General features: G+C 35.6%; 1 protein-coding gene and 1 pseudogene across 1 annotated transcript; both read right to left on the bottom strand.

Annotated features, from left to right (window-relative positions):
- Positions 1 to 7,533: 7,533 nt before the first annotated feature.
- LOC126700836 (uncharacterized) lies at positions 7,534 to 10,199 on the bottom strand. Its single transcript, XM_050399017.1, has 4 exons — positions 9,944 to 10,199; positions 9,421 to 9,479; positions 8,082 to 8,319; positions 7,534 to 7,640 (listed from the first exon to the last, which is right to left on the bottom strand). Exons 1-4 carry the CDS (start codon positions 10,197 to 10,199, stop codon positions 7,534 to 7,536), a joined length of 660 nt encoding a protein of 219 aa, XP_050254974.1.
- A 9,369-nt stretch (positions 10,200 to 19,568) lies between these two features.
- Positions 19,569 to 25,492, bottom strand: LOC126700835 (benzyl alcohol O-benzoyltransferase-like; annotated as a pseudogene).
- Positions 25,493 to 26,101: the final 609 nt, after the last annotated feature.

Raw genomic sequence — 26,101 nt, 5'->3', positions numbered from 1 at the left:
TTACAATCACTTGGCCATGTCAGCTTTAAAGTAAATATATACTAATAATAATTGATGGATAAACTCTTTTACCAAATTTTTTGGGTTTCATTTTTTTATTTATTAATTTTTTGCTGTATTTAATTTAATATTAATTGGGTAACAATGTAAAGTCGTATCTGCAGGGTTGCGTTTAACGTGCTATATACGACTACTATATAATTAAATTCAGGACAAGTTCACGACAAAAAAATAAATAAAAATACAAGTTCAAATTGTACACTATAATTCCAGATTATTATTTCTTGTGGTAATAGTAAACATAATGTCTTCTTGTCTTAAGCAATGATGATTTAAGAGTTCAAGTTACTGATTGTGAGCTTGACCAGATCCTGAAAGTTTTGCTTTTTTCTCTTTCTTTTTTTAGAGATACCATAAATTTGAATTTTTAATGTCCTGCATTGATTACTCTTTATTAATAAGTCAATATTATTGATTATTGACTTACATGAGAATAGAGAATTGATAATTATTATATATCTTAAAAGCATTGGTTCAAGAAGTGTTTTTCAAAACCTTTTATGAAAAAACAAAAAGTAACACATTGTTTTATACACATTTTTATATTTTCCATAAGTGGTATTAAAACTTTTTTAAAACAATTTAGTAATAAATGTCTTAATGCATCCGTTAAAGACTCATACCTACAGTAATATTAATCAACAATTTGCATCGTTTATCATAATGTTCTTTCAAGCATTATCGGACTTATGATATGCCAAAAGTCAAAAGAATTGAGTTAAAACTGGCATTGAGAAGACATAAACAACATATAGTTTTGTTTTTTCAGCTTGATGCATGCTAGACGACATGTCGTGCATCTCTACTTATATGCCAGAAAGTGCAAGTCGCCGTTACAAGGTTGATTCATAGTATCAAGAAAAAAATGCTACATGTTTATGATAGTTGTTTTGGAGGATTCTGGCATTTTACCCCTAATTTTTAAAAAAAATTAGCAATATGCCCCTGTTTGCAAACTATATAGGAGCGTGCCCCTGTTTCGATACTCGATTATCCTAATATCGAGTTCAATTAAATACTCGATTTGTAGAAAATCGAGTTATGCCCGATCAAATTTAAAAAAAAATAAAAAAAAAATTTCATGGAACTCGAGTTTTAGGAAATCGAGTATCATGCAAAAAAAAATTTTATAAGTGTGATTGCCCTATATTCAAAGAGCCCTATAGTGGCGTTTTTAATCCCTATAGTGACGTTTTAAAGCCCTATAGCGGCGTTTTCCTGCAAAAAAATTTTATAAGTCCCCATACCAAGTTCAAGGGGCCCTATAGTGGCGTTTTTAAGCCTTATAGTGACGTTTTAAGGCCCTATAGCGGCGTTTCCCTGCAAAAAAATTTTATAAGTGTAATCGCCCTATTCTGGGTGCCCTATAGTGACGTTTTTAAGCCCTATAGTGACGTTTTAGAGCCCTATAACGGTGTTTTCCTGTAAAAAAATTTTATAGTCCCCCATACCAAGTTCAAGGGGCCCTATAGTGGCGTTTTTAAGCCCTATAGTGACGTTTTTAAGCTCTATAGCGGCGTTTTGGAACTCGACTTCCCTAAAATCGAGTTCCATGCTTTTTTTTTTTTTTTTTTTTTTTTTTTTAGTTTTATTCGGCATAACTCGATTTTCTACAAATCGAGTATTTCATGAAACTCGATTTTAAGGTAATCGAGTATCGAAACAGGGGCATATCCCTATATAGTTTCGAAATAGGGGCATATTGCTAAATTTTTTAAAAATTAAGGGCAAAAAGCTAGAATCTCCAGTTGTTTTGAGTAATCACGCGAGTTGACCATGTTTCATTAATGTAAATTTGTCTTAATGTTATTGGTTTGCAGTAAGTTAATTACTAATTGAAAGTTGTTAACACTATATATATAGCGGTAGATTTTGAGTTTGTTAGAATAGTTTTCATTTTTCTACCTTTGTTTTCAATGTATATAAACAGAGATCCTCTTGTACAATTATTTGATCAAATTCTACCATTTTTTCCTCAATTCCTTTATTCAACTTTTGTTATGGTTTTCAGAGCTCTTTTGAGCCTCATTTTCTTTTCCATTCATGGCCATCACTTCTGCTCAATGTCCATACTATGTGCAACACAATCGTCCTCTCGAGGATCTTGAATTCACTCCCCAAGGAGATAGCTGCTAGTGTAATTTACATAAACACAACTAGAGATCTGGGGCTTGATCTTAAAGAAAGGTTTGCTTAAAGCCATAGGCCAAGGATCTTTCAAATCCAAAAGGCCATTTCAACACTCTCTTAAGAGCACTCTACAATCAGTGCATATTTCACAAGGTTGAAATGCCTATGGGAATGGGATGGTCATTCATCGGTAGGTGACCAAGTCTTTTTATAGCAATAACTCTCTAGACTCTAGCCTCAAGCTCCAAATCTATTGAAACTTTCCCTAGTTGATCATCAAGCCTGGTGCATGCATGTGGTATTTTTTTGTCCTCATGCTTGTTTGATAAATTCCAATGATAGGAATTTGCTTGTTCCTATCCTAATGAAGAGGAAAGCAATTCTAGCAGTTCTTCAAGAGAACTAGGCCTCCTTAGAGAATGAATGGAACACAGAGAGAGAGAGAGAGAGAGAGAGAGAGAGAGAGAGAGAGAGCAATAACTCTCTAGACTCTAGCCTCAAGCTCCAAATCTATTGAAACTTTCCCTAGTTGATCATCAAGCCTGGTGCATGCATGTGGTATTTTTTTGTCCTCATGCTTGTTTGATAAATTCCAATGATAGGAATTTGCTTGTTCCTATCCTAATGAAGAGGAAAGCAATTCTGGTAGTTCTTCAAGAGAACTAGGCCTCCTTAGAGAATGAATGGAACACACACAGAGAGAGAGAGAGAGAGGATAGTGAATTGTACATCAATCTTTATTAATTCCTACTCCTTAACAGATTACTCCTTTATAACAGTATGACCATGCTATAGTTACAATGATACAAGACTATAACTACCTCTAACTAACTAACTACCCATTCAATCACTTGATACAACTATAACTAACTGCACAATCCACAATTATAACAACTAACTTCCCAACTCATGCCCTCCTATAGTCCTACCATCTAGCTTACAACACAACAGCAGCACAATAGCACAGCAATACCTGATTACAGCCACAACAACTCCTAATCACAGCAACAACAACTCCTGATCACAACAGCTCCTAGTCCACTCCTCTCCAATCATAGTGAGGTGGGCCTTTTTTGCAATGCTGGGCTGGGCTGGGCTGCCTCTTGCTGTACTGGGCCTAAGTATTCTGAGTAGGGGAGTTAAGACTAGTCCAACTACAACTTACTTTGGTCCGGCTTGTACGCAAACTATGCCACGTTTACCAAGAACTTCGTTCATATGCCCATGGCAGGTGGAGCTCCTACGGATGAGTCATGGCAAGCAAACATGATAATAATAATAATAAGAGAAAGTATTTTCGCCTTTAGACAAAGTGAATAAATAATCCCCAACTAAAATGATAATCACAATGATAAGAAAAGCCTTGTAAAGAAAATGGTGGAGATAAATAGGTAAGGCATGAGTTAACAAAAGAAAGAAAAATGTCAATCTATTATGCCAAGTTATGTCAAGACCAAGACCAAGGAGGGAAACCGTTTTTCCTCAATGCGAATAATCTCCCAGGGAAAATCTTGCAGCGAAAATTAATCACTTTGAAGGAAGCGGACCTGAATGGCTTGTGCCCAAAAGAATCCTTTTACTTTTGGCAGAGAGCAGGGTTTTTAGGGAGAGAGGGGATCAACCTATTGGTGCATGCCTGCCATTCTATCTCTTTATTTTCTTTCCTTTTTTTCTATCTTTTTCTCTTCTTTTCTCAACGTTTGTTTTCGTGTGGTGATTTTCTCCTAAAGATTCCTATTACCCTGATTCTGATGGCTGTGCACGATAAGGGTCCTTTATATAATACCTACGTAACCAGATTTTACTATTTTAGCCTTTAACTACCTTTATCTGGTCTGGGTGTCCTTGCCGACCACCTACTGATTTGTCAGTCGCCCAGCCATCACTGCTTACCTATGCTGGCTGTGCCACCAGACGAAGAAGACTATTTTGTTTATTTGTTTGTCGTGGCACTCTTATCTGCTACGGTGTGGGTGCTCTCTTTTTTTCTATCCCTCATGGCATGCACTTAGTGGTTCCAACTCATTCTTACTTCCTTGGGCGGTATGTCATCCCAGCAGGACATTTCCCCCAAAAGAGCCTGAGCAGGAACCCCATAATAGGTTTTCCACTCTCCCCACCGCCAGACCATGCCCTCTTACCTCTGATCCATGATCTCACCATGTCCTATATTGGCTGGGTACAAGCTGGTGATGTTTGGGTTTTGCGCGTGCTTCACTTCTATGCATTCGCCATGGTCTGGAGGCTCGTCTGCACAGTCTATCGTCCATCCTTGACTTCTTATGGCGTGAGCTGTTTTCTGATTTCCCATTCTTTTATGGCTTGCTCCCCTTAAGGGTTGGGCTTTATTTGATTGTGGGTTTTTCCTTCTTCAACCCACTATTTTGCTCCTTTCTGCAGTCTTACTACCATTTCCTGCTGCACTACTCTGCCATTCCTGCTGTGATGTCATTTGACCCAAGCCTGCTAGGCTCCTTTGGGCCTGTTACTTATTCTTCTCTTAATGACTCAATATGGTTATTGGGCCTTTTATTACATTACTTGCGGGCTCTTGTGTCTCATTTATATCCTTTTGGGCATCTTTGGCCCATTTACTTTCCTTGGGCATCCTCGGCCCTTTCTAATTCTGTGTTCCCATGGGTTTTTACTAACTCCTTTGAGCTTCCCTGGCCCGAGTACCTTATTCTTCATCCTTGGGGCTTATAGGCTTGCCATCAACCTCTTACTTTCTTCATTTGTATTACTTTGGGCTTGTTGTGGCCCATTCTCCCTTTTCTACGTCACATACTGCCCATGGGTTTGCTACTTTTTTCTTTCCGAGCTCCCTTAGGCCTATTTACTTCCTCAAGACCCATTTGTTTATTTTATGGCTTTATGATCCATTATTCCTGCCGCTTAGACTTAATGGTTTTTCTATCAAATTACTAACTCATTTCTGCTGGTGTTGTTGGGCTTCTTCATTCTACTGGGCTTCCCAAAATAAGCATCAACACATAGCAATACTTAAATCATTCCTATCATTCCATCCCCCTTTAAAAACCTTGTCCACAAGGTAGAATGAAAAGAAGAAGTTGCAGCAGCTAACAGGGTAGAATGAAGTAAGAGGAGAGAAGTGAAGTTGCAATAGCACCCTCCCCTCAAAGTACCTTGCCCACAAGGTGAGGAAACTGAAGTTGAAGCTTGTCCAGAGATTCCCAAGTAGCACACTCTGGGGATTGACCATGCCACTAGACCAACACCTCAGCGATTGTTCTACTTCTGAGTTGCTTAAACCTGTGCTGTAGAATGACAATAGGCTCAGGATTGAGAAAGCCCTCAAAAACCATAGTTGGAAGAGTGGGAATAGGAGTAATGTGAGCACCAAATTTAGGCTTAAGGCAAGACATGGAGCACTAGGTGAATCAAACAACCAGGGCGTAAGGCCAGCTTGTAAGCCACTTGACCAATTCTCTGCAAAATTGGGAAGGGGCCAAAATACCTTGGAGACAACTTGTGAAACCCTTTAGAATTAAGGGACAGCTGCCTATATGGTTGAAGTCTAAGAAAGACCCATTCACCAATTTGGAAAGACTTATTAGACCTATGTTGATCAACTTGAGTTTTCATCCTAGCTTGAGTTGAAACCAAATTCTGTTTGAGAAGGTCCAAAAGAACAGTCCTATCATGAAGCACAACATCCATTGCAACAATTTTAGTAAGACAAGACACATAATCTAGGACTCGAGGAGAGGGAAAACCATAAAGAGCCTTAAAAGGGGACATTTTAGTAGAGGTATGATAGTTGGTGTTGAACCAAAATTCAGCCATATACAACCATAAAGCCCAAGTATGAGGCCTGTCACCTACAAAAGCCATCAAATACTGCTCCAAACTTCAATTCACTACCTTAGTTTGCCCATCAGACTGAGGGTGATAAGCTAAGGACATAGCCAACTCAGTACCTTGGAGCTTGAACAACTCCTTCTAGAACATAGAGGTGAAGGCAGCATCCCCATCACTCATAATGGACCTAGGTAATCCATGCAACTTAAATACACCAATCATGAAAGCTTGAGCTACCTTAGCAGCAGTATAAGAGCATCTCCAGCAAATTCATCAAATTTTTGTACTGTTTGGAGAATGAACAGTGATTTTTACCTTTTATCTACCCACTTTTTCAAATACACTTTCCAACAGATTCTTTATCCCATTCTCTATTTTATTTAAATATTATTTCTTCATTCATTATTTATTCTTTTTTTAACAACTACACATCTTCCAACATTTTCTTATTCACCACCTAATTATTATAATAGAAAAAAAACTTTTGAAGAATGAATAGTAGCCCATTAGACTTGATGAGCTACTGTTCATAAGCCAAAAAATTTTCCGGGTATAGAGAACCCATTGGAGAGTGTTTCTATGGTCCCATTCTCTATTATAGAGAATTTTATGCTTTTGCCTACACAGTTGGAGATGCTCTAAGGATGTGACAAGGGCATGAAGTGTACAAATTTAGTAAGCCTATCAACCACAACCAAGATGACATCATAACTTTGAGATTTTGGGAGACCAGTAATGAAATCCATACTAATATCCAACCATGGTTTGGCAGGAATATGGAGTGGCTACTATAAACTAGTAGGTTTAATGGTATCCACTTTGATTCTTTAACAAGTCTCACAAGTTCTGATATGCTCCTTAATGTCTTTCTTCATACCATACCAAAAAAAATCCCATTGTACATGATGCACAGTCTTCAAGTACCCTAAGTGACCTCCCAATGGACTATTATGAGCATGTTGAAGGACCAGAGGTTTCAATGGTGAGTTGGAACTCAGAAACACTTTATCTTTATAAAGCAATAGGCCATTCTGAAGAGAAAAGTGAGTATTAGATGGGGTAGCAACTGTCAAGTTAGAGAGCAGCTGTTGGTACTCTGAATCAATCCTATAACCATCCTTCAAAACATCCAACCAAGTAGGACAAGGAAAAGAAATATGGTACAGCTGAGCATTCTAATTTTCTACCACAAACAAGTCATCAGACAAATCATCAAGGCCTTCCAATCTTCTAGAGAGTGCATCTGCAGCCTTGTTTTCCTTACTTTCTTATATTCAACCAAAAAAGAATACCCCAAAGCTTGGTAATCCATTTTTGCTAAGTAGGAGTGCCTACTCTCTGCTCCAAAATCTTTTCAAGCTTTGCTGGTTTGTTTTGATGATAAAAGGTTTGCCAACCAAATATGGTCTCCATTGCTTCACTGTAGTGATTAATGCTAGGAATTCCTTTTCATAAGTGGATAAATGCAAACTCCTTCTTTAAGGGCTTGGCTGTGGAAAGCCAAAGGCCTTTGATCCTACATCAAAATAGCTCCACTGCAAGTCCTGAAGCATCACACTCCATTACAAAGGTCTTAGAAAAATTAGGAAAAGCAAGGACTGGTGGGTTGGAAACAGCCTGTTTGAGAGCTACAATAAAACCATAATTCTACAATGAAAAGCATCCTTTTTCAACAAAGCAGTCAATAGAGCTGCAATAACACCATAATTCTGAAAAAACTTCCTATAGTACCCTGTCAGTCCCAGAAACCCCTTAAAGCCTAAATTGTCCTAGGAATAGGCCACTGCTGCATTGCCTCAGTTTTCTTTGGATCAGTTCTGACCCCTTGAGCAGAGATAAGATGGCTTAAATACTCCACCTCTCCATAACCAAAGACACACTTAAATTTCTTGGCATACAACTAGTTGGAAAGTATAACAGATAAGACCACCCTTAAGTGAACAATATGATCTTCCAAAGACTTACTGAACACCAAGTTGTCATTAAAGAAGACTAGGACAAACTTCCTCAAATAAGGCTAAAGATATGATTCATCAATGATTGGAATGTTGAAGGGGCATTGGTCAAACCAAAAGGCATAACAAGAAACTCATAATGCCCCTCATGAGTCCTAAATGCAGTTTTATAAATATCACTCTCCTTCATCCTAATTTGATGATATCCTGATCTAAGATCCAACTTAGAGAAAATGGCAGCACCACACAATTCATCTAACAATTCATCAACCATAGGAATATGATACTTATCCTCTATAGTGGCCTTGTTTAAAGATTTATAATCAATGCACATACCCCAACTCTCATCTGCCTTTTTAACCAACAAAACAGGAGAAGATGTTAGGTTCTAAGATTTTAGGAACTAATGTATTAGAACTTCAATTTGTATTATGTTGGTAAACCATGATCAAAACATAGAGTCTAGGTTTAGGCTTGCTCAAAGTATGTTTATTTGTAAAATTGGAATCGAGTGATTGCAGAATTTATTGGACTAACTCTACAAGGCTCGATCGATTGAACCACGTGCAGATTTATTTTTCTGCAGAATTCCAGTTCAGCCCAAACTCTACTTAAACGTATTAGGGTTCAAGTAAAACACTCATATATATAAGGGAAACCCTAAAACGTTTTTATAGGTTTTTTAGAGAGAAAAGAGTGTGCCTCTTTTTGTATCTATGATTTTGTACCCAAAAGCTCTCTAAGGACTTTGTTGCTCATATTGCTGTTTGTGTAAATCTCTTGTGAGATTTGTGAGGAGCTTTCCTTTACACAAGCTTAGGATTATCAAGAAGGAGATTTCTTCAAGAGCTTGATGATCATTCAGTTGCTGCCATAAGAACTTAAAGAAACACAAGCGGGTGTGCTTGTACTTGCTGGAGAATCCAAGAAAGAAGGAGTCCGTGGTTTTAGAGCTTGCACGTGGTCGTGTCAGTAACTTTCTACTGGTGGGTAGCAATAGAATGTTAGTGGTCTAAGTCCTGTTGAACAACTTCAATTCTTTTATAGTGGATTCAGGTTTACCTTGAGGATAGCTAGGTTAAATCCTCCCCATGTTTTTACCGAGTTGGCTTCTTGGGTGATCATATCATTGTCTTATTTATCTTTCCGCTGCTTTGCATGATATGATTGTTTGATTGTGATAACCTAGATTTGGAATTTGGACTAAGTAACAACTTGGTTAATTACCTAGGTTAATCCAATTGTGTTTTTAAGGGGTCTAAAAACTATCAGAAGAGAAAGGACTTTGACTAACTCTAATAGAACCAGTTTCAAGCAATTCATGCACAATTTTCTCAACTTCAGATTTTTTATAAAAAGAATACTTGTAAGGCCTTTCACAAATGTGTGAGGTACCTTCCTTCAAAATAATATGATGTTAATGCCCTCTTAGGGGTGGTAAACCAATTGGTACCTCGAAAACCTTAGCAAACTCTAGGAGTAGATCATCAATGGTTGAACACTGTTGTATAGCTGGAAGTAGAGAAGAACAGGACGTAATCTACAATACCAAACCCTTCTTGATAATGGGCTTGAAGAACTAATCTCCATCTTGAAGGGTAGGAGCTGAAGGTTTGAGACCTTGGAGCTGAACTGATTTGCCAAGGTAAGCAAATTGCATGGTGAGTTTCTTAAAATTCCACTGAATCAAGCCTAAAGAGTACAACCATTGATTTCCCAATACTACATCACAACCTCCCAAGGGTAATACATTCAAATCAACATTGAAAAGGGTGCCCTGAATCCTGAGTTAAACATCAAGACATGCTCCCTCAGTTTGAAGAACAACTCCATTAGCTACCTTAACCTTAAATCAATCTTGAATTGAAAGAGGCAACTATAACAACCTCCAAAGTGCAATATCCAAAAAATTATGAGTGCTTCCACTGTCAATCAAGATAACCATCTCTTGATTCTTCCCCACACCCTCATAGTACCTAGTGATGGACTGTCCAACAAGGCATAAAGAGTTATCTCAGCCACTCCTTCAGGAATTCTATCCACCTCATGCTGCAATTCCAACTGAGAAGCTTGTTCATTAGTTAATTCCCCCAATTGAAGATCTTGCACACCTTGATAGTCCATTTCTTGTAAACCATCCATATAGAAAAATCCTGGAGTCTTACACTTATGCCCTATAAACCACTTGTCATCATAGTAATAACATAATCCCTTCTTCCTCCTTTCTTCCATTTGAGAATGGGAAATCTTCTAGATTGCCATCTTTGCACTCTTAAGGTCGTTCTTGATTAGTGGTGAAGGACTAAGGATTGAAGCTTTAGGCCCATCACCCCAAGATTTGATGTTTCACCTAATAGCCATTAGATATTCTTCTTGAATTTTTGCTAATCCAAATGTTGCATTCAGGTTTTGGGGGTTAAGCATTCTGAGTGATAACCTGATCTCATCCTTCAAACGACTCAAAAACAGCTCATTTTGTGCTTCTCTGATAATTCCTTGATTCTATTTGATAAAGCTTCAAACTATCCCTTATACACAGCCACACTACCTACTTTTCTAAGCCTGGTCAGGGTCTCCATTGGATCATCATATGCTGATGTACCAAACCTCACATGTAAGGATCTCATAAAGGCCTCCCAACTAGTAAACTGACTAGCCTTTTTTGCTTCTTGAAACCAAATCAGGGCCTTCTCCTCCACATGATAAGAAGCTAGAAGAATCTTTTGATTAGGGGGAGTGCCATACAATTGGAAAAATTGATGAGCCTTATAGACCCAACCAGAGGGGTTTTCATCGCTAAACCTTGGAAATTCCAACTTCACTGCTCTGGGAATGGTTGCCAAGGATGTTTCTAGATGGCTTGGAGACAAAGGTCTTTCTGGTGAGGTTGGTTTCTGTCGCCATTGATTACCAGCCTTAGTTAATCCTTCCACAGTTTGAGATAGGGTCTGCAACATGCTAGTGACAGCATCTAATTTCTGGTGAATTGCATGTAATTCTTGATCATGTAGATCTAAAGTTTGATAGAAAGCATTGATCTTATCATTAAGAACAGAAAAGGATTGAGCCTCTGCCATGGTGACAGAGGTAAGCTCTAATAACAATTGATAGGAATTTGCTTGTTCCTATCCTAATCAAGAGGAAAGCAATTCTGGTAGTTCTTCGAGGGAACTAGGCCTCCTTAGAGAATGAATGGAATAGTGAAGGAAATAGGGAGAGAGAGATAGAGAATAGAGAGAGTAAGGGTAGTGAATTGTACATCAATCTTCATTAATTCCTACTCCTTAACAAATTACTTCTTTATAACAGAATGACCATGATATGGTTACAATGATACAAGACTATAACTACCTCTAACTAACTAACTGCCCATCCAATCACTTGACACAACTGTAACTAAATGCACAATTATAACTACTAACTTCCCAACTTTTGCCCTGCTACTATCTAGCTTACAACACAGTAGCACACAGCAGCAACACAACAACATAGCAGCACTTGATCACAGCCACAACAACTTCTAATCACAGCAACAACAACTCCTGATCATAGTAGCTCCTAGTTCACTCCTCTCCAACCATAGCAATACTTAAATCATTCCTATCATCCAAATATTCGAAAACAAGTTTGTCTATAAATGATAGAGGTTGATTTAGGATTGAAGCATGCTAGATTTGTTTTTTCAATTCGAATGTTTAAACCTTAAAAAAAAAAAATTAAACCCCAGATGCTAGATCTATTTTTCTATGAATGAAATTTTGTTTTTATGTTTCTTTTGACATGTTGGTTGAATATGACATGACATGATGGTAGCCACCAATGCTCTAGAAGATCAGTTTATTGGGTGAGATGGATACCTAACACATTTCCACCTCGTAACTTAGCCTTTAATCTTAGATCAATGGTTCATACACTAGATCATGTCTAATGTAATATTCAAATTTTACTAGGACTTTAATCCATGTAATTGGCTTAAATTGTATTTAGGATCAAAACCATGTAATGTTCTTATTATATTTAAATCAATGTAAATTACACATTTGTTATCATTAAAATGATGAATTTATTTTAGGTGGAAATCACATTTTCGTCCTTATATTTTTAGCCAATTCCCACTTTGGTCCCTAAATTTTATTTTTACCGCTTTTAGTCCCTAAATCAAAAAGCGATCTCGTTTTTGTCCCTACTGTCATCTCATTAACGGAAATAGTCTACGGGGCAAACGGAATGCACCGCTAGCACACTAAATACTGACATCAGCATTAAAATAATAATAAAATATTTTATTTAACATTTTAAAAATACCATGTCATCTTTTAAAAACAAAAATTAATTTATGAATTTTAACTAAATGAAAAAAAAGGAAAAAACAGAAATAAAAACCAAAAAACATATAAATTGAGATCTAGCTTTATCTTGAGGAAGAACAATCAAGAACAAAACCTCAGAAAATTCAAAACCCAAAAACATGATTGAGGCTATCAGTGCAAGCTGGTGTGTGTGGAGTCTTGGTGTGTTTCACATCACAGGCACAACAACTCGCCAACTCAATTCCCAAATCAAAATCCCCACGAAGCCAACATACGAACCCATCTAGCTCAGCGACGACGACGGCAATGGCGAGTTTCTCTTCGCTTTTTCTCTCTTTTGCTTTTTTCTTGCCATTGTTGGAATTGGATTTGTTGGTGTTTTTGCTACTGGGATTGTGGGATTTTGGCGCCGTCGAGCCATCGCTATCTAGCTGAAGCAGAGATCTCACCGTCCCCGACGACCTGGAACGAACAAGATGGAGACAATTTGTGGGTGACGAAACAAAGAGGTCTGGGTTTCAGCAGATTTATTTGGAATAGGTTTTTGATTTCTGGTCGCTGCACTTTGTTTGTGGGTTTTCAACAAGTTTGTTTGTGAATTTTTTGATTTTGGGAGTGCCCACTTAGTCGCCAATAGCCTTGGTGAATCGTCCCACACACTTCACATGTCACTAGGACTCCACAAACACCAGCTTGCACTGATCGCCTGAATCATGTTTCCCCATGCGATGACATCTCCTCAATCATGTTTATGGGTTTTGAATTTTCTGGGTTTTTGTTCTTGACTGTTCTTCCTCAAGGTAAAGCTAGATCTCAATTTATATGATTTTTGGTTTTTATTTCTGTTTTTTCCTTTTTTTTCATTTAGTTAAAATTCATAAATTAATTTTTGTTTTTAAAAGATGACGTGGCATTTTTAAAATGCTAAATAAAATATTTTATTATTATTTTAATGCTGATGTCAGCATTTAATGTGCCAGCGGTGCACTCCGTTTGCCACGTAGACTATTTCCGTTAATAAGATGACAGTAGGGACAAAAACGAAATCGCTTTTTGATTTTAGGGACTAAAAGCGGTAAAAATAAAATCTAGGGACTAAAGTGAGAATCGAATGAAGATGTAGGGACGAAAATGTGATTTCCGCCTTTATTTTATTTATGGCTTTTTTTTCCCAAAGAATTAAAATAAGTGGCGCCTCTAAATGTACAACTCTCGATCTAAGGGATACAATGTTCATAGTCAGGCCAGCATTTTGAAAGACAATTAAACATAGTCTAACCCATTCACACATGTTTGGTCCAAACACTCTAAACCAATAATGAACAGAGGGATTCTCACATTAGTACGTGTGATTCGGCCTCACGTGATAGAATTAAGCATAATCAAGACAATCAAATTTTCATTTTGAATTTGAATTTGAATTTATATATATACATATTTTTTTTTTATGAAAGAGTTTGAATTTATACTTTTTTTTATGAGAGAATTTGAATTTATATTTAAATTTGAACTTTAATTTTTTTTTTTTTTTTTTTTTTTTTTTTTTTTTTTTTTTTTTTTATACAAGATAGAAATTCTACTCTAGCCAAATCTAAGTGTATATGTATATGAAGCTCTATTTTGGAGACTTGAACCCTGACCCTTGTCCTCCACACTCCACAAACACTTATACTTATGGAGTGACCATCGTACCAAGGGTGCGCAGTGGTTGAATTTATTTTTCTGTCACAAGGAAAATCTAATAATAATAATAATAATAATAATAATAATAATAATAATAAAAATAGGTGAAACTGAGAGAAACTCAAATTAGAATTCTAAATTAAAGTTCCAATTTTGCATCATGTGTCCTAAAATTATTTATTCTTACAGAGTTTTATTTCTTAATTTTATAACCAAATGTGAGACTACATCATAAATATTCATTCAAGTGAGTTATTAAGTACAAAAACCAAAGAGTCTAGAATAAATGAATTGTAAAAAAAAAGTGCTTCAAAATAAATTTTTTTTTTTTAAAACGGACAATTTACATTTTATACCTAATAATATCCTTACAAAATTTTTTAAAGAGTTAATAAAATATAAAGATGACTATTAATAGTATTTAAATTATATATATAGGAATTATATTATGCATCTTATTGTATATCTTTAAGTGTATCCATGCATATGCATGAGGTTACAAGCTAGTTGAATATAATTAAAGGCTAAAGATTTATTTATTTCCTCTTTTAATTATATCACATGCTTTTAACTTTACTACATGCATGATTTTGGTTACTACAAAATGGTTTGATGAGATATCTTTTCATTAATGTTTTGTTTGTTTCGATGGAAAACATTGTGTAAATATAGTTTTATGTATTTTCTAGTATTAGGTGGCATCAGAAAAAATGAGTCAAAGGAAATCTATCTTTAGTCAACATAAGAAGTATGGTTTATTTTTAGAGATTGTTTTCCACTAATTTTTTTTTTTAAATAACAACTCTGTCTCACAGTAAGCTAAATAAGGAAAGTTGAAAGACTGTTTTTCAATTTATTTAAGGTTGTTATCAAACATATGAAAATAAGATAGTTTTATAGAAAATGCTTTTTGAAAAATAACTCATTTTCTAGAAAACATAATTGCTAAAACAAATAAAGCGTAAATATTAATTTGATTTTCTTTTAGGAAAAAAAAAGGGCTTGCATGTGTAATCTTTGTGTGCATACTTAATGTAATAAATAAATTATGTGATTGGGTTAGGATTTCCTTAGTAAAATTTTGTCAAATATGGGTCAACATGAATGAAGGCCAACCATACGGTTGGATGAGTTTGAGTGTTTAAATTTACCGATAACTCTGGACTTAAGTCCAGACAAGTAGTCCTTTGGGTTCAAATTTGATATTTGGACCTATAACTATAAGCAAGTGACAACTTCTTTCCACCTGGCCCACGAAATTTGTGACATACTCCTAAGTCCTAAGCCCATTTATAGGATGAGTCCACATTGAACACCACCCAAGGGATCTATTGTTTCTTCTTCATTTTTTTTTTTTTTGGTGGCAGAAATCCAGGAAAACTATTCAGTTGGCAGTCATGGTGGCCATGCCACAAGGTGCTCACAGTTATTCCTTGAATTTTATTTGTTCATAAAGTCATCAAACTCCTGCCATATTTGAATTTCCAAACCATTTAACTTACTTGCACCACATATTCTCAAAAAAATTGTCAAGTTTTTGTTTAACCTCTTAAGCCTATGATATAAAGCTAAGTATTACCCATTTTATCGTTCACATGCTCGTCTGTGGCATTATTTTATGTGTAAACACTCAATGTATCAATCTGATTCCCCACCAGGGCCACCACCAACCAGAATGAAGAGAAAGGAAAGTAAAAACGACTAGGGCATGGTAGATATAATTTTAGGCTTAAGGCATTATATATAACTTTAGGCAAGCCATTTTCTTATTCATTTGAGATTTTCACTTTTAAGTTTTTTGTTGTATTTATATATATATATATATATATATTATTATTATTTTTTTTTTATCGCTACTAAAAAGAATTTAACAATAGAAATATAGAATGTCTAGTAACCTTAACCTTTACCAGTAAAGAAAAACTCACTTAAAATCAAATTCATGTGTTGGTTATTTTATGTTTGATTAGAACTTTAATTTTAGAAGCAAAAGTTTCGTTTGAATATTTTGTATAACTTGTACGTAACTACCTCGTCATCCTTTCGGCCAACTATAACGTAAATACAAACTCTACTACTGTAGTAATTTCTTTCTTTCTTTTTTGTTTTTTTTGAGAAAGTACTGTAGTAATTTCTTGACTAAAAACTCCATAGTAGAAATTCTACTAATTCTCACTTTTCGCTTTACTTTATATACTATTCAATAAACTTTCTAAAGCAGAAGAGTTTTGTGGGAAAAAAAAAAGCATATATTACGATAAAAATTAATAAATGAAAACAAATTAAATTAATACTTCTTTAGAGTAATAATTTATTTTTAATTACTCACCCATAATGATATATATAGTTATAGTTATAGACACACAGAAAATGGAAGACTATAGAAATATGAAAGAGAACTTCTACTATTCATTGTTTTCAAAATAAAAGAATACAACTATATATATCAAATTAAAAGTAGTATGGAAGAGGGTAAACTAAAACAACATAGGAAAGAATCAAAAGGGAAATAGGTATTCTCCGAATACAATTTTTTATTTTTTATATCTTACTTTTTATGTTCCACTTTAATTATACCATCAATTACAACCTTTTTTTTTTGTGAAACAACCACTTTTCCAAAAAAATTTTTTTCACTTTTCTTATAAAATAATCAAAGTTTTATTTTATTTTATTTTTTCATATAAAAAAAATCAGATATGCATCTCATTGCACTTTTTGGTACTATTTATGAGTTTTACTGTACTGTTTCAACTACCTTTTAGCTTTATTTACAGTACTTTCAACAAAAAGTTTTTAGTTTCAACTAAATAAACTGTTCTCAAACAAACACTCATGAATACAACTTTACAAAATAATGATGCACAAAAAATCGTCAGTGAGTTAATCATCCACACACGTCAATGGGTGCATCTGAAGAACAAAAGAAAGGAACCAATCAAAGGGCATTGGTGGGGTACCGGCCAAAGACCCTCCGGAGGTTAAGTTAGAAGAGAGCTCCAACAATACTTGAGAGTTTAAGCTTTAGAAAAATTGTGCGTACCTTATTATCTAAGGGCCTTTGGGTTTTTATAGTAGTGTAGAACCGACCTCCGTTTCTTGTGTAGCAAAATGTTTCCTTATGGAGAAGATCATCATTAATGGACAAATATTATGAGATCCTCCTTATGTTATGATTTTATTTGTATTAGAACTCTATAGGCTAGGGTTAATCATAAGACGCAAGTTGTTTCCATTTAGGATTCCTTGGAGATCACTAAACCAGGTGGATGCCACGTGGCCTTTAGATCCGTCCACTAATCTAGCACCATCAAGTTTATTTAAATGGATCCGTCATCCTTAATTTTACCCTCTTCAGTTGCCCCCTCACTCCATAGATCTGTGATCTTTGAGTGGACAGGCCCATGGAGTGACAGTTCAATTTGTCTCCTGAAAAACATACCTAGCCTGACAAGTTGGCTTAGGGTCATTAATGTCGTAGGACATGTGGCATCTATCCAGTGGCTCATCACTTGGAATGAAGTGTCCCTTTGTCTTCCATGTCGTCCCTTCTATATAAACCTGAGCCCTCTTCTTGAGGGTGAAGCCTTTACAAAGTCTTTGACTTCATTGAAAGTGAGACTAGTCGGCTTGGCTTATATCACCCATGTTTGCATTGGCAATTGTGGTGCCTAAGAAATATGCACCCCCTTTTCTTTTAAGCTTAAGGCGATCCTGTCGATATCATGCTAGATGGCACAATGCATGAGCATATAGATCCCTACCGAGTAAGGGTTCCCATCTGATCAATCCAATGGCATGTTGTATGGCTTTTGAGAATACCAATGAGGTAAGTGCTATCATTTGAAGTCTTCAAGAAAGAATAGCGCCATTGGTAGCCCCCCCCCAGATATTCCTGAAATCCTTGCTAGCTTTATAGCTAGCTTATGGAGGTCTGTGGGGATGATAGCTTCCATGTCATAGACTAGAGAGAAAAGGCGAAGCTTCTGTGGCTTGTAACTTGAGATTACAATGAGCCCAGAGGGCTGCAAGGAGCTCCTTTGTGTTTGCTATGTCTCATGGAAGATGGGATCACCATCACCTTGACAAGCTAGATAGCGATGATTCTCTTCTAACTTAACCTTCGGAGGGTCTTTGGCCGGTACCCCACCGGTGCCCTTTGATTGGTTCCTCTCTTTTGTTCTTTAGATGCACCCATTGACATGTGTGGACGATCAACTCACTGACGACTTTTTGTGCATCATCAAAAAAAAAAAAAAAAAAAAAAAAAAAAAAAAAAAAAGAGCTGCACAACATTCTAACTAATTAAATGTAAGGATGTATTGAATATGCAACTTCACGTAGTGCAGGAGTAACCTATCTTACAAGGGTGAAGAGAGTAAATTCTATTTGTAAGAAAAAAAAAACACAAGTGAAAATGTAGAGACAAACTTGCTTATCTAATTTAAATGGCAGCCTTTATTACATTGCTTATTACACACACATCGTACTCATATTTCTGTTTTTTAAATAAAATTGTAACTTGAAGTCACATTTCAGTCTAAAAAATAAATTATGTGTATGGTGTATGTAATGAGTTAAAATCTTCTATTCCACTCTTTTTGCTCCACTATATACTCTACAAATAAAAACATATCACATGTCTTTCTAATTTATTAAATGCTAAATTTATGCCTTTTATTATTTCAATATCCTAAAATAAATAAATAAATAATCCATCATATTTAGGTAATTGAAATAATAGAAGACATAAATTTAGCATTTAATAAATTAGATGGATATGTGGTATGTTTTTATTTGTGGAGTATATAGTAGAGTAGGAAGTGAGGGACAGAAGATTTGGACTCGTATGTAATAGGTGTGCACATTAAGAGTATGTTTGGTACACTGAATGTAGATTACATTAAGAATAGTAATTTTTATTATTGGGAATAAAAAACATTGTAATGGAATAACTATTACTATTCATAAGTTTGGTTGTTACATATGGAAAGCTTGTAAAAGATGATGTATAAGAATAGCTATTACATCCATTTTATAGAGGAATAGCTATTCTTCAATTTAAAGAATAGTCATTCTAATGTAATAACTAATTCATGTAATAAAGATGTAACCAAATGACTGAATTGCTATTACACATGAATAACTATTCATTTTCAAGAGCTATTACAGCATACCAAACGTACCCTAACAATTGCAATAGTAAAACATTAATGCATGGCTATTGGTTTGTGATATCTTTATATTTTTGGGATATTACAACATATTCCAACATTTTTTTTGAAGAGTACCAACATAATCTTAACCATGCATGAGTGGTTAAAATAGTAACTATTAAAATGAATTTTCAGAATCATTGGAAGTATCATGTACTCCATAAATATCATAGAAATAAGATTATGCATTTTATTCTCGCATCACATATAAGTCCCCATTAGTACTGAAAAGATATGATTACTTAGAACAATGTCTATTACACATAAAGTTGTGTAAAAAATTTTTAAATTGAAAATTGTGACTTCGTTCTAAATTATTACACACAACTTTGAGTGCAATAGTTTGTGTGCACTAGTCATTTAACGATTAGTTAAGAAGTCTCACTGCTATCTTAATGATCTCCCAAGATGCTATCGAGCTCCTTCACAAATCTTTCCATGGCTAAAGTTGGCAAGCACATTGGCACCATAATTCCCTCCTCTCCTTGACTGTTCTTCATTGGCATGTAGAAGTTTGCAGGGTCAAGACCTGGCTCCGGAAAAATCTTACCTGGTCCACCAAAGGCGGCTCTGCCCAACCCAAAATCCAAAGCTTCAAATCTTATACGTGTTATGTCTGATACAAACGTAGGAATGCACCATGGTAAGAAAAGGTCGACCTTTTATCACCAAAAGATGTATAAGTGATCGAACATACTCCTCGGTAACATTATTCTTTGCACTTTTGATTAGTTCCAATGCGTATTCCAAAGGACTTTGACATAGCTTTCCAGCAGTTGTTAAAGCCAATGAGACTGCAATCCCATTACCATAGTACCCTATTGGTGAGTTAAATTTGTTTCGCACGTTAATGGCAAATATCAAGCGCACTTCATCCTCTGAGTCCAGTTGAATTGCTATGGTGCGGCATCTCCATAAGCATGCAGGTAATACCTCAAACGTGGAAGATTTATGTAGGTGATGAGGAAGTTTTTTTTCTTCGAATTGCAGATATCTGAGTTGGACCAAAGAAGAAACAATTGCAGGCCATGTCATGGAGGGAACTGGCAAAGGCCTTGGACTCGACCACTTCATCAAATTCATGATATGTGAATGTCACTTGTGGTGGGTTTCTAGCATTGAGAAGCTCCCCTTGCCACACAGGTGGGATTGAAGGAGCAGTTGCGCCTTGTGCCATCTCACCTACAGCAATCATGAATTGAAGTATGCTCATACCATCACTCATTATGTGATTGTAGCGCAAGGCAAGGACAAAACCTCCACACCTTAGTCGTGTCACCTATGTATCATACCAATCAACATTAGTACACACAAGCATAAGCAGATTATTGTATTTATTCATATCACTTATAAGTAACATACTTTTTTTTTTCTTGAAAACAAAACTTTTATTGAAACAGCCAAATGCTACAATACAATACAGGGGAGCACAGAGCTTCCCTCGAAAGTACATCCACAAAACTAAAGAAAATACATCAACCAAGCCAAAAAAGACTATAAGCACCAGAAAATTATCAAGAAAAAAATTTGTATACACAATGTCTATATCGAGTTATTACAGAAAGGAATCCATGAGGGTGGCCCCAAAATGCTGGTAAGAGATTTTGAAACCAGAATCTCATAAGGCTTTAGGAACCACTTAGTGGAGAGTATGTGATTTGTGTTTGTAAAATACAATTTAGTGGAGCGTATGCGATTTATGTTTGTAAAAGACAATTTTAATCCTAGTTTCAAAATTTGGACCTTGTGAAAAGGAATATCTCATGTGATTAGTTTGGTTTTAAACTCTTAATATAATTTTGGCCTTATGGCTCTTATTCTACACTTTGTTTGAAACTAGTTGGAATCAAAATGGTATTTTCAAAGATTATTAGGTTGACCCCATCTATATTCTTGATTTTAAGAACGATTATAATTTAAAATGACCTTTTAAATTTTTTGAAGTAAAGAGGTATTTCTAAAATTTCAACTTGATTCTAAGTAGGGCATATTTGTGCTCAGAATAGAGAAGAGAAGGAAAAAGCCAAAAAACTTAGGAATTTTTTTTTAAGACAACGTCTTTTCTTAGTCTTAAAAATAGAAAATTACACTTTTAACCTATTTATTTTTTTTCATTTAAAGTTATTTAACTTAAAGATAGGGGTATTTTAGAGAGTTTTAGAATTTGTGAGGATATTTTGGTACACAAAATGGTAAAACCTAAATAGGAGATTCCTATTATTGGTAGTACTAGCCTCATCGTACACACTCTGCACATGTGATGAGGCTCTCTCTCTCTCTCTCTCTCTCTCTCTCTCTCTCTCTCGGATTTAGTGTCATAATTTTGATGGATCACACTTTGGTTTAAGTGTATGTTAGATCATATTATGCATTTGAGAACTACTGATGCACCCAAGAGTGCTATTAGGCTAGCTCCAAAAAATGAACACATTTTTTATTATTCATCTCTCTGTTATTATTTTCATTTTTTGGAGTTAGTCTAACGACACTCTTTGGGTGTATTAATAGTTCTCAAATGCATAATATGATTCAACATTCACTTAAACCAAATTGTGGTTCATAGAAAATTATGACACTAAACCCAAAAAAATAAAAGAGCCTTATGCACGTGCAAATTGCGTGCAATGAGACTATTATTCCATAAATATAATCCAATTTTTGTGTTGCTTTTAATATGATTGTTAATAAATTAATTTTTAAAACCAAACTATAAGGCAGTTATTCCATAAATATAATCTAAGAATGTAAGTGTTACACGTATCAATAAACTCAAGCATAATAGGACAATTATTATTTTACAAAATAAAGAATCACTAGGGAGTTGTGCATGATTGCATGCAAGTTTTAACTTCTTCTCTCACCCGAACTCAACTAACACCAAATTACGGTTCTTTGGCCTTTATGCAATCCATTAAAAAAGTCACCTTGCATTTATAAAAAACAAAAATTATATGACTTCAATTTGTTTTCTTTTTTTGGACATTGAAACAAATACAGGGTTGTTATATATGTTTTTTATTTTAATTTTTTTGACCACGTTAGAATTTAGTGCATATATTATGAAATTAATTTCAATTTGGTTCCAAGTATATAATTACTTGTCAGTATTATAATTAAAAAAAAAAAAGAAGAAGAAAAAAGAAACCAAACTGTCACTACAAAAAAATCGTTCTGTCCCAGCGTTTTTTTCCCAGCGTTTTTACAAACCGCCGTAATAGATAAGTCTGTACCAGCGCTTTTTGAAAACGCTGGTATAGGAAATCCTATTACGGCGGCTCAGACCCAGCGCTTTATAAAGCGCTGCAATAGGAGGCCTATAGCGGCATTTTTCAAAAACGCTGTTATAGGAAGCCCAAAAACGCTGGGATAAGGTTACTGATTTCCCTTAGGGGGAAAGACCTATCCCAGCGCTTTTAAAAGTGCTGGAATAAGGTCGACCCTATTCCAGCGCTTCAAAAAGCGCTGGGATAGGTCTTTCCCCATAAGGGAATGAGGGACCTGTCCCTGCGCTTTTGAAAGCGCTGGGATAGGTGGACCCTATTCCAACGCTTTCAAAAGCGTTGGGACAAGTCCCTACGTTCCCTTATGGAGAAAGACCTATCCCAGCGCTTCTAAAAGCGTTGGAATAAGGTCAACCCTATTCCAGCGCTTCAAAAAGCGCTGGGATAGGTCTTTCCCCATAAGGGAATGAGGGACCTGTCCCTGCGCTTTTGAAAGCGCTGGAATAGGGTCCACCTATCCCAGCGCTTTCAAAAGCGCAAGGACAGGTCCCTCATTCCCTTATGGGGAAAGACCTATCCCAGCGCTTTTTGAAGCGCTGGAATAGGGTCGACCTTATTCCAGCGCTTCAGAAAGCGTTGGGACAGGTCCTTCCATTCCCTTATGAAGAGAGGCCTATCCCAGCGCTTTCGGAAGCGCTGGAATAGGTCAACTTATTCCAACGCTTCAAAAAGCGCTGGGATAGGTCTTTCTCCCTAAAGGAATGGAAGGACCTGTCCCAGCGCTTTCAAAAGCGCTGGAATAGGTCACCTATAGGTTTTTTTTTTTTTTTTTAACACAAGATAGAATTTCTACTATAGTCTAATTTAAGTGTATATGTGTATGGAATTTCCTCCTGGAGACTTGAACCCCGACACTTGCCCCTCACATCCCACAAACACTTATACTCGTGGAGGGATTTGTTAATTATCAAATGACCAATACTCTCCTAAACCTAAAAAAAGATCAAAGTACCCCCCAAAACATTGAAAAATAGCAAAAACACCCCGATACCTAGAAAAAGAATAATATACCCCCGAAACCTAATAAATGACTAAAATAACCCCAAAACATCAAAAATGACCTAAGCACCCCCTAAGGCATTGAAAATGACTAGAGTACCCCTTGTGTCTAAAACTAGCCAAAATACCCTCGATTACTTAAATAAGAACAAAATACCCCTATAAGTCAAATAAATGACCAAAATGCCCCTAGAAAGACAAAAAATGTCCAAAACACACCTGACACCCAGAAAAGGATTGATACACCCCCGAAACATAAAAAATGACCGAAATATCCCCAAAACATTAAAATGAATCCTAAAAACTAGAAAATGACAAAAGCACCCCCCATGCATATAAAAGGTGGAAAACCCCCTTGATTATTTGAATAACACTAGGGGTGGCAAAATCAACCTAAATCCATTTGCCCACCCAAACCCGCCTACTTAAATGAGACTCAAACCCACTCAATTATTAATTGGGTAAAATGAGTATTAACCCAATTAAACCCAATTAATATTAATGTTTATTGGGTTTTAAATGGGTACCTAATTATGATCCAGGTATCATTTCTACAAATCAACCAACTTTAAAATACCCCAAAACCACTAAAATGAGCAAAATACCCCTTAAACATAAAAAATGACCAAGATACCCTAAAAAAAAATAATAAAATAACCCCGAAACCCAAAAAATTACCAAAATACCTCCAAAACCTAAAAATAAAATACCCCCGAAACATAAAAAAAAATGACTAAAATACTCCCTGAAACCAAAAAAAGGAACAAAATACTTCCAAAACCCAAAAAATGACCAAAATACCCCCAAAGTCCAAAAAATGACCAAAATATCCCTAAAGTCCAAAAAATGACCAAAATACCCTCAAAACCTAAAAATTACCAGAATACCCCCAAAACCTAAAAAATGATCAAAATACCCCTGAAGTCCATAAAATGACCAAAATACCCCTGGTCGTTTTTTGGGTTTTGGGGATATTTTGGTCATTTTTAGGTTTTAGGGGTATTTTTGTCATTTTGTAGGTTTCATGATTATTTTGGGTATTTTTTGGTTTCGGGGGTATTTTAGTCATTTTAAAAGTTTTAAGGGTATTTTTGGTCTTTTTTTGGTTTTTGGCGGGTATTTTGGTCATTTTAAGGTTTTGGGGGGTAGTTTTGTCAAATTTTGGTTTTTGGAAGGTATTTTGGTCTTTTTTTGGGTTTTGGGGATATTTTGGTCATTTTTTTATTTTGGGGATATTTTGGTCATTTTTTTTGGTTTTTGGGGTATTTTGGTCATTTCGTAGGTTTCATGGTTATATTTTAATATTGTTGGTCCTCGAGTCACATCTTACAAATTTTTTTTAGCTATCACATTATATTTTAGTAATTTTTAGTGAGGAATTATATTTTATTAATTTGAAGTATTAAATTAAAATATATTAAATTAGTTTGAATTATTAAATTCAATTTTGTTAAATTGAATTATTAAAAAATATTTTTATTGATTAATATAATTTATTTTATTAATTTATTAAAAAATATTTTTATTAATTAATATAATTTTTATTAATCAAGAAAATGCTAATGGAAAGACCTATCCCAGCGCTTTTAAAAGCGCTGGAATAGGATCCACCTATTCCAGCGCTTTAAAAAGCGCTGGGACAGGCCTCTCTCCATAAGGGAATGGAGAGACCTGTCCCAGCGCTTTTGAAAGCGCTGGAATAGGTGGACCTTATTCCAGCGCTTCAAAAAGCGCTGGGATAGGCCTCTCTCCATGAGGGAATGGAGGGACCTGTCCCAGCGCTTTTGGAAGCGCTGGAATAGGTGGACCTTATTCCAGCGCTTTCAAAAGCGCCGGGATAGGATCACTTATTCCTTTATGGGGATAGACCTGTCCCAGCACTTTCGAAAGCGCTGGAATAGGTGGACCCTATTCCAGCGCTTCCAAAAGTGCTGGGATAGGTTTCCAAAAACGCTGGGATAGGTCCCTCGTACCACTTAAAAATTTTCAGACTTCCCACTTATTTTTTTCACCTTCCCACCACTTTGGTCTCTCATTTTTGGTCTCCCACTTCTTTAGTTCAGCTGTTTTCCTCTCACCCACATTTTTTCTCCCTCTCCCTCTTCCTTAACCCACTTCCCCTCCTCCTCTCTTCTTCTTTACTCAAAACCCACCATTTCTTTTCCAAAATTTTAAGCACAAAAATACTACCCAAAACCACAGACCCTATCCAAAGCAAGGTAAGTCTCTCTAGCTCTCATTTATATTTCGTAGCAATATTTGTATATATATTTGTTGTTAAATTTCTAGTTTTTTAGTTTTGATTTTAGTTGAAGTTTGGTTTGGGTTATGTGTATATTTTTGTGTAACTATTGGTTGATTGTGTGGGTTTTAGTTTTGGATTTGGTTTTGGTTAAAGTTTACCCAAAGCAAGGTAAGTCTCTCTAGCTCTCATTTCTATTTTGTAGCAATATTTGTATATATATTTGTTGTTAAATTTCTGGTTTTTTAGTTTTGATTTTGGTTGAAGTTTGGTTTGGGTTATGTGTATTTTTTTGGGTAACTATTGGTTGATTGTGTGGGTTTTGATTTTGGTTGAAGTTTGGTTTGGGTTATGTGTATATTTTTGTGTAACTATTGGTTGATTGTGTGGGTTTCAGTTTTGG

The sequence above is a fragment of the Quercus robur genome, chromosome 9 (genome assembly GCF_932294415.1).
Source record: "Quercus robur chromosome 9, dhQueRobu3.1, whole genome shotgun sequence".
NCBI lineage: Eukaryota > Viridiplantae > Streptophyta > Magnoliopsida > Fagales > Fagaceae > Quercus > Quercus robur.
This window is presented reverse-complemented; position numbering and strand designations above follow the sequence as displayed.

Bases quoted from the DNA above. Each gene is read 5' to 3' on its own strand.
- LOC126700836 (XM_050399017.1), bottom strand. From the start codon at position 10,199: ATGGAAGAAAGGAGGAAGAAGGGATTATGTTATTACTATGATGACAAG. The intron at 9,480-9,943 runs GTACTATGAGGG...CTCTACTTCCAG, and splicing joins GTTGGACAGTCCATCACTAG to CTATACAACAGTGTTCAACC. The intron at 8,320-9,420 runs GTACCAATTGGT...TTGGTTAAAAAG, and splicing joins AGTTTGCTAAGGTTTTCGAG to GCAGATGAGAGTTGGGGTAT.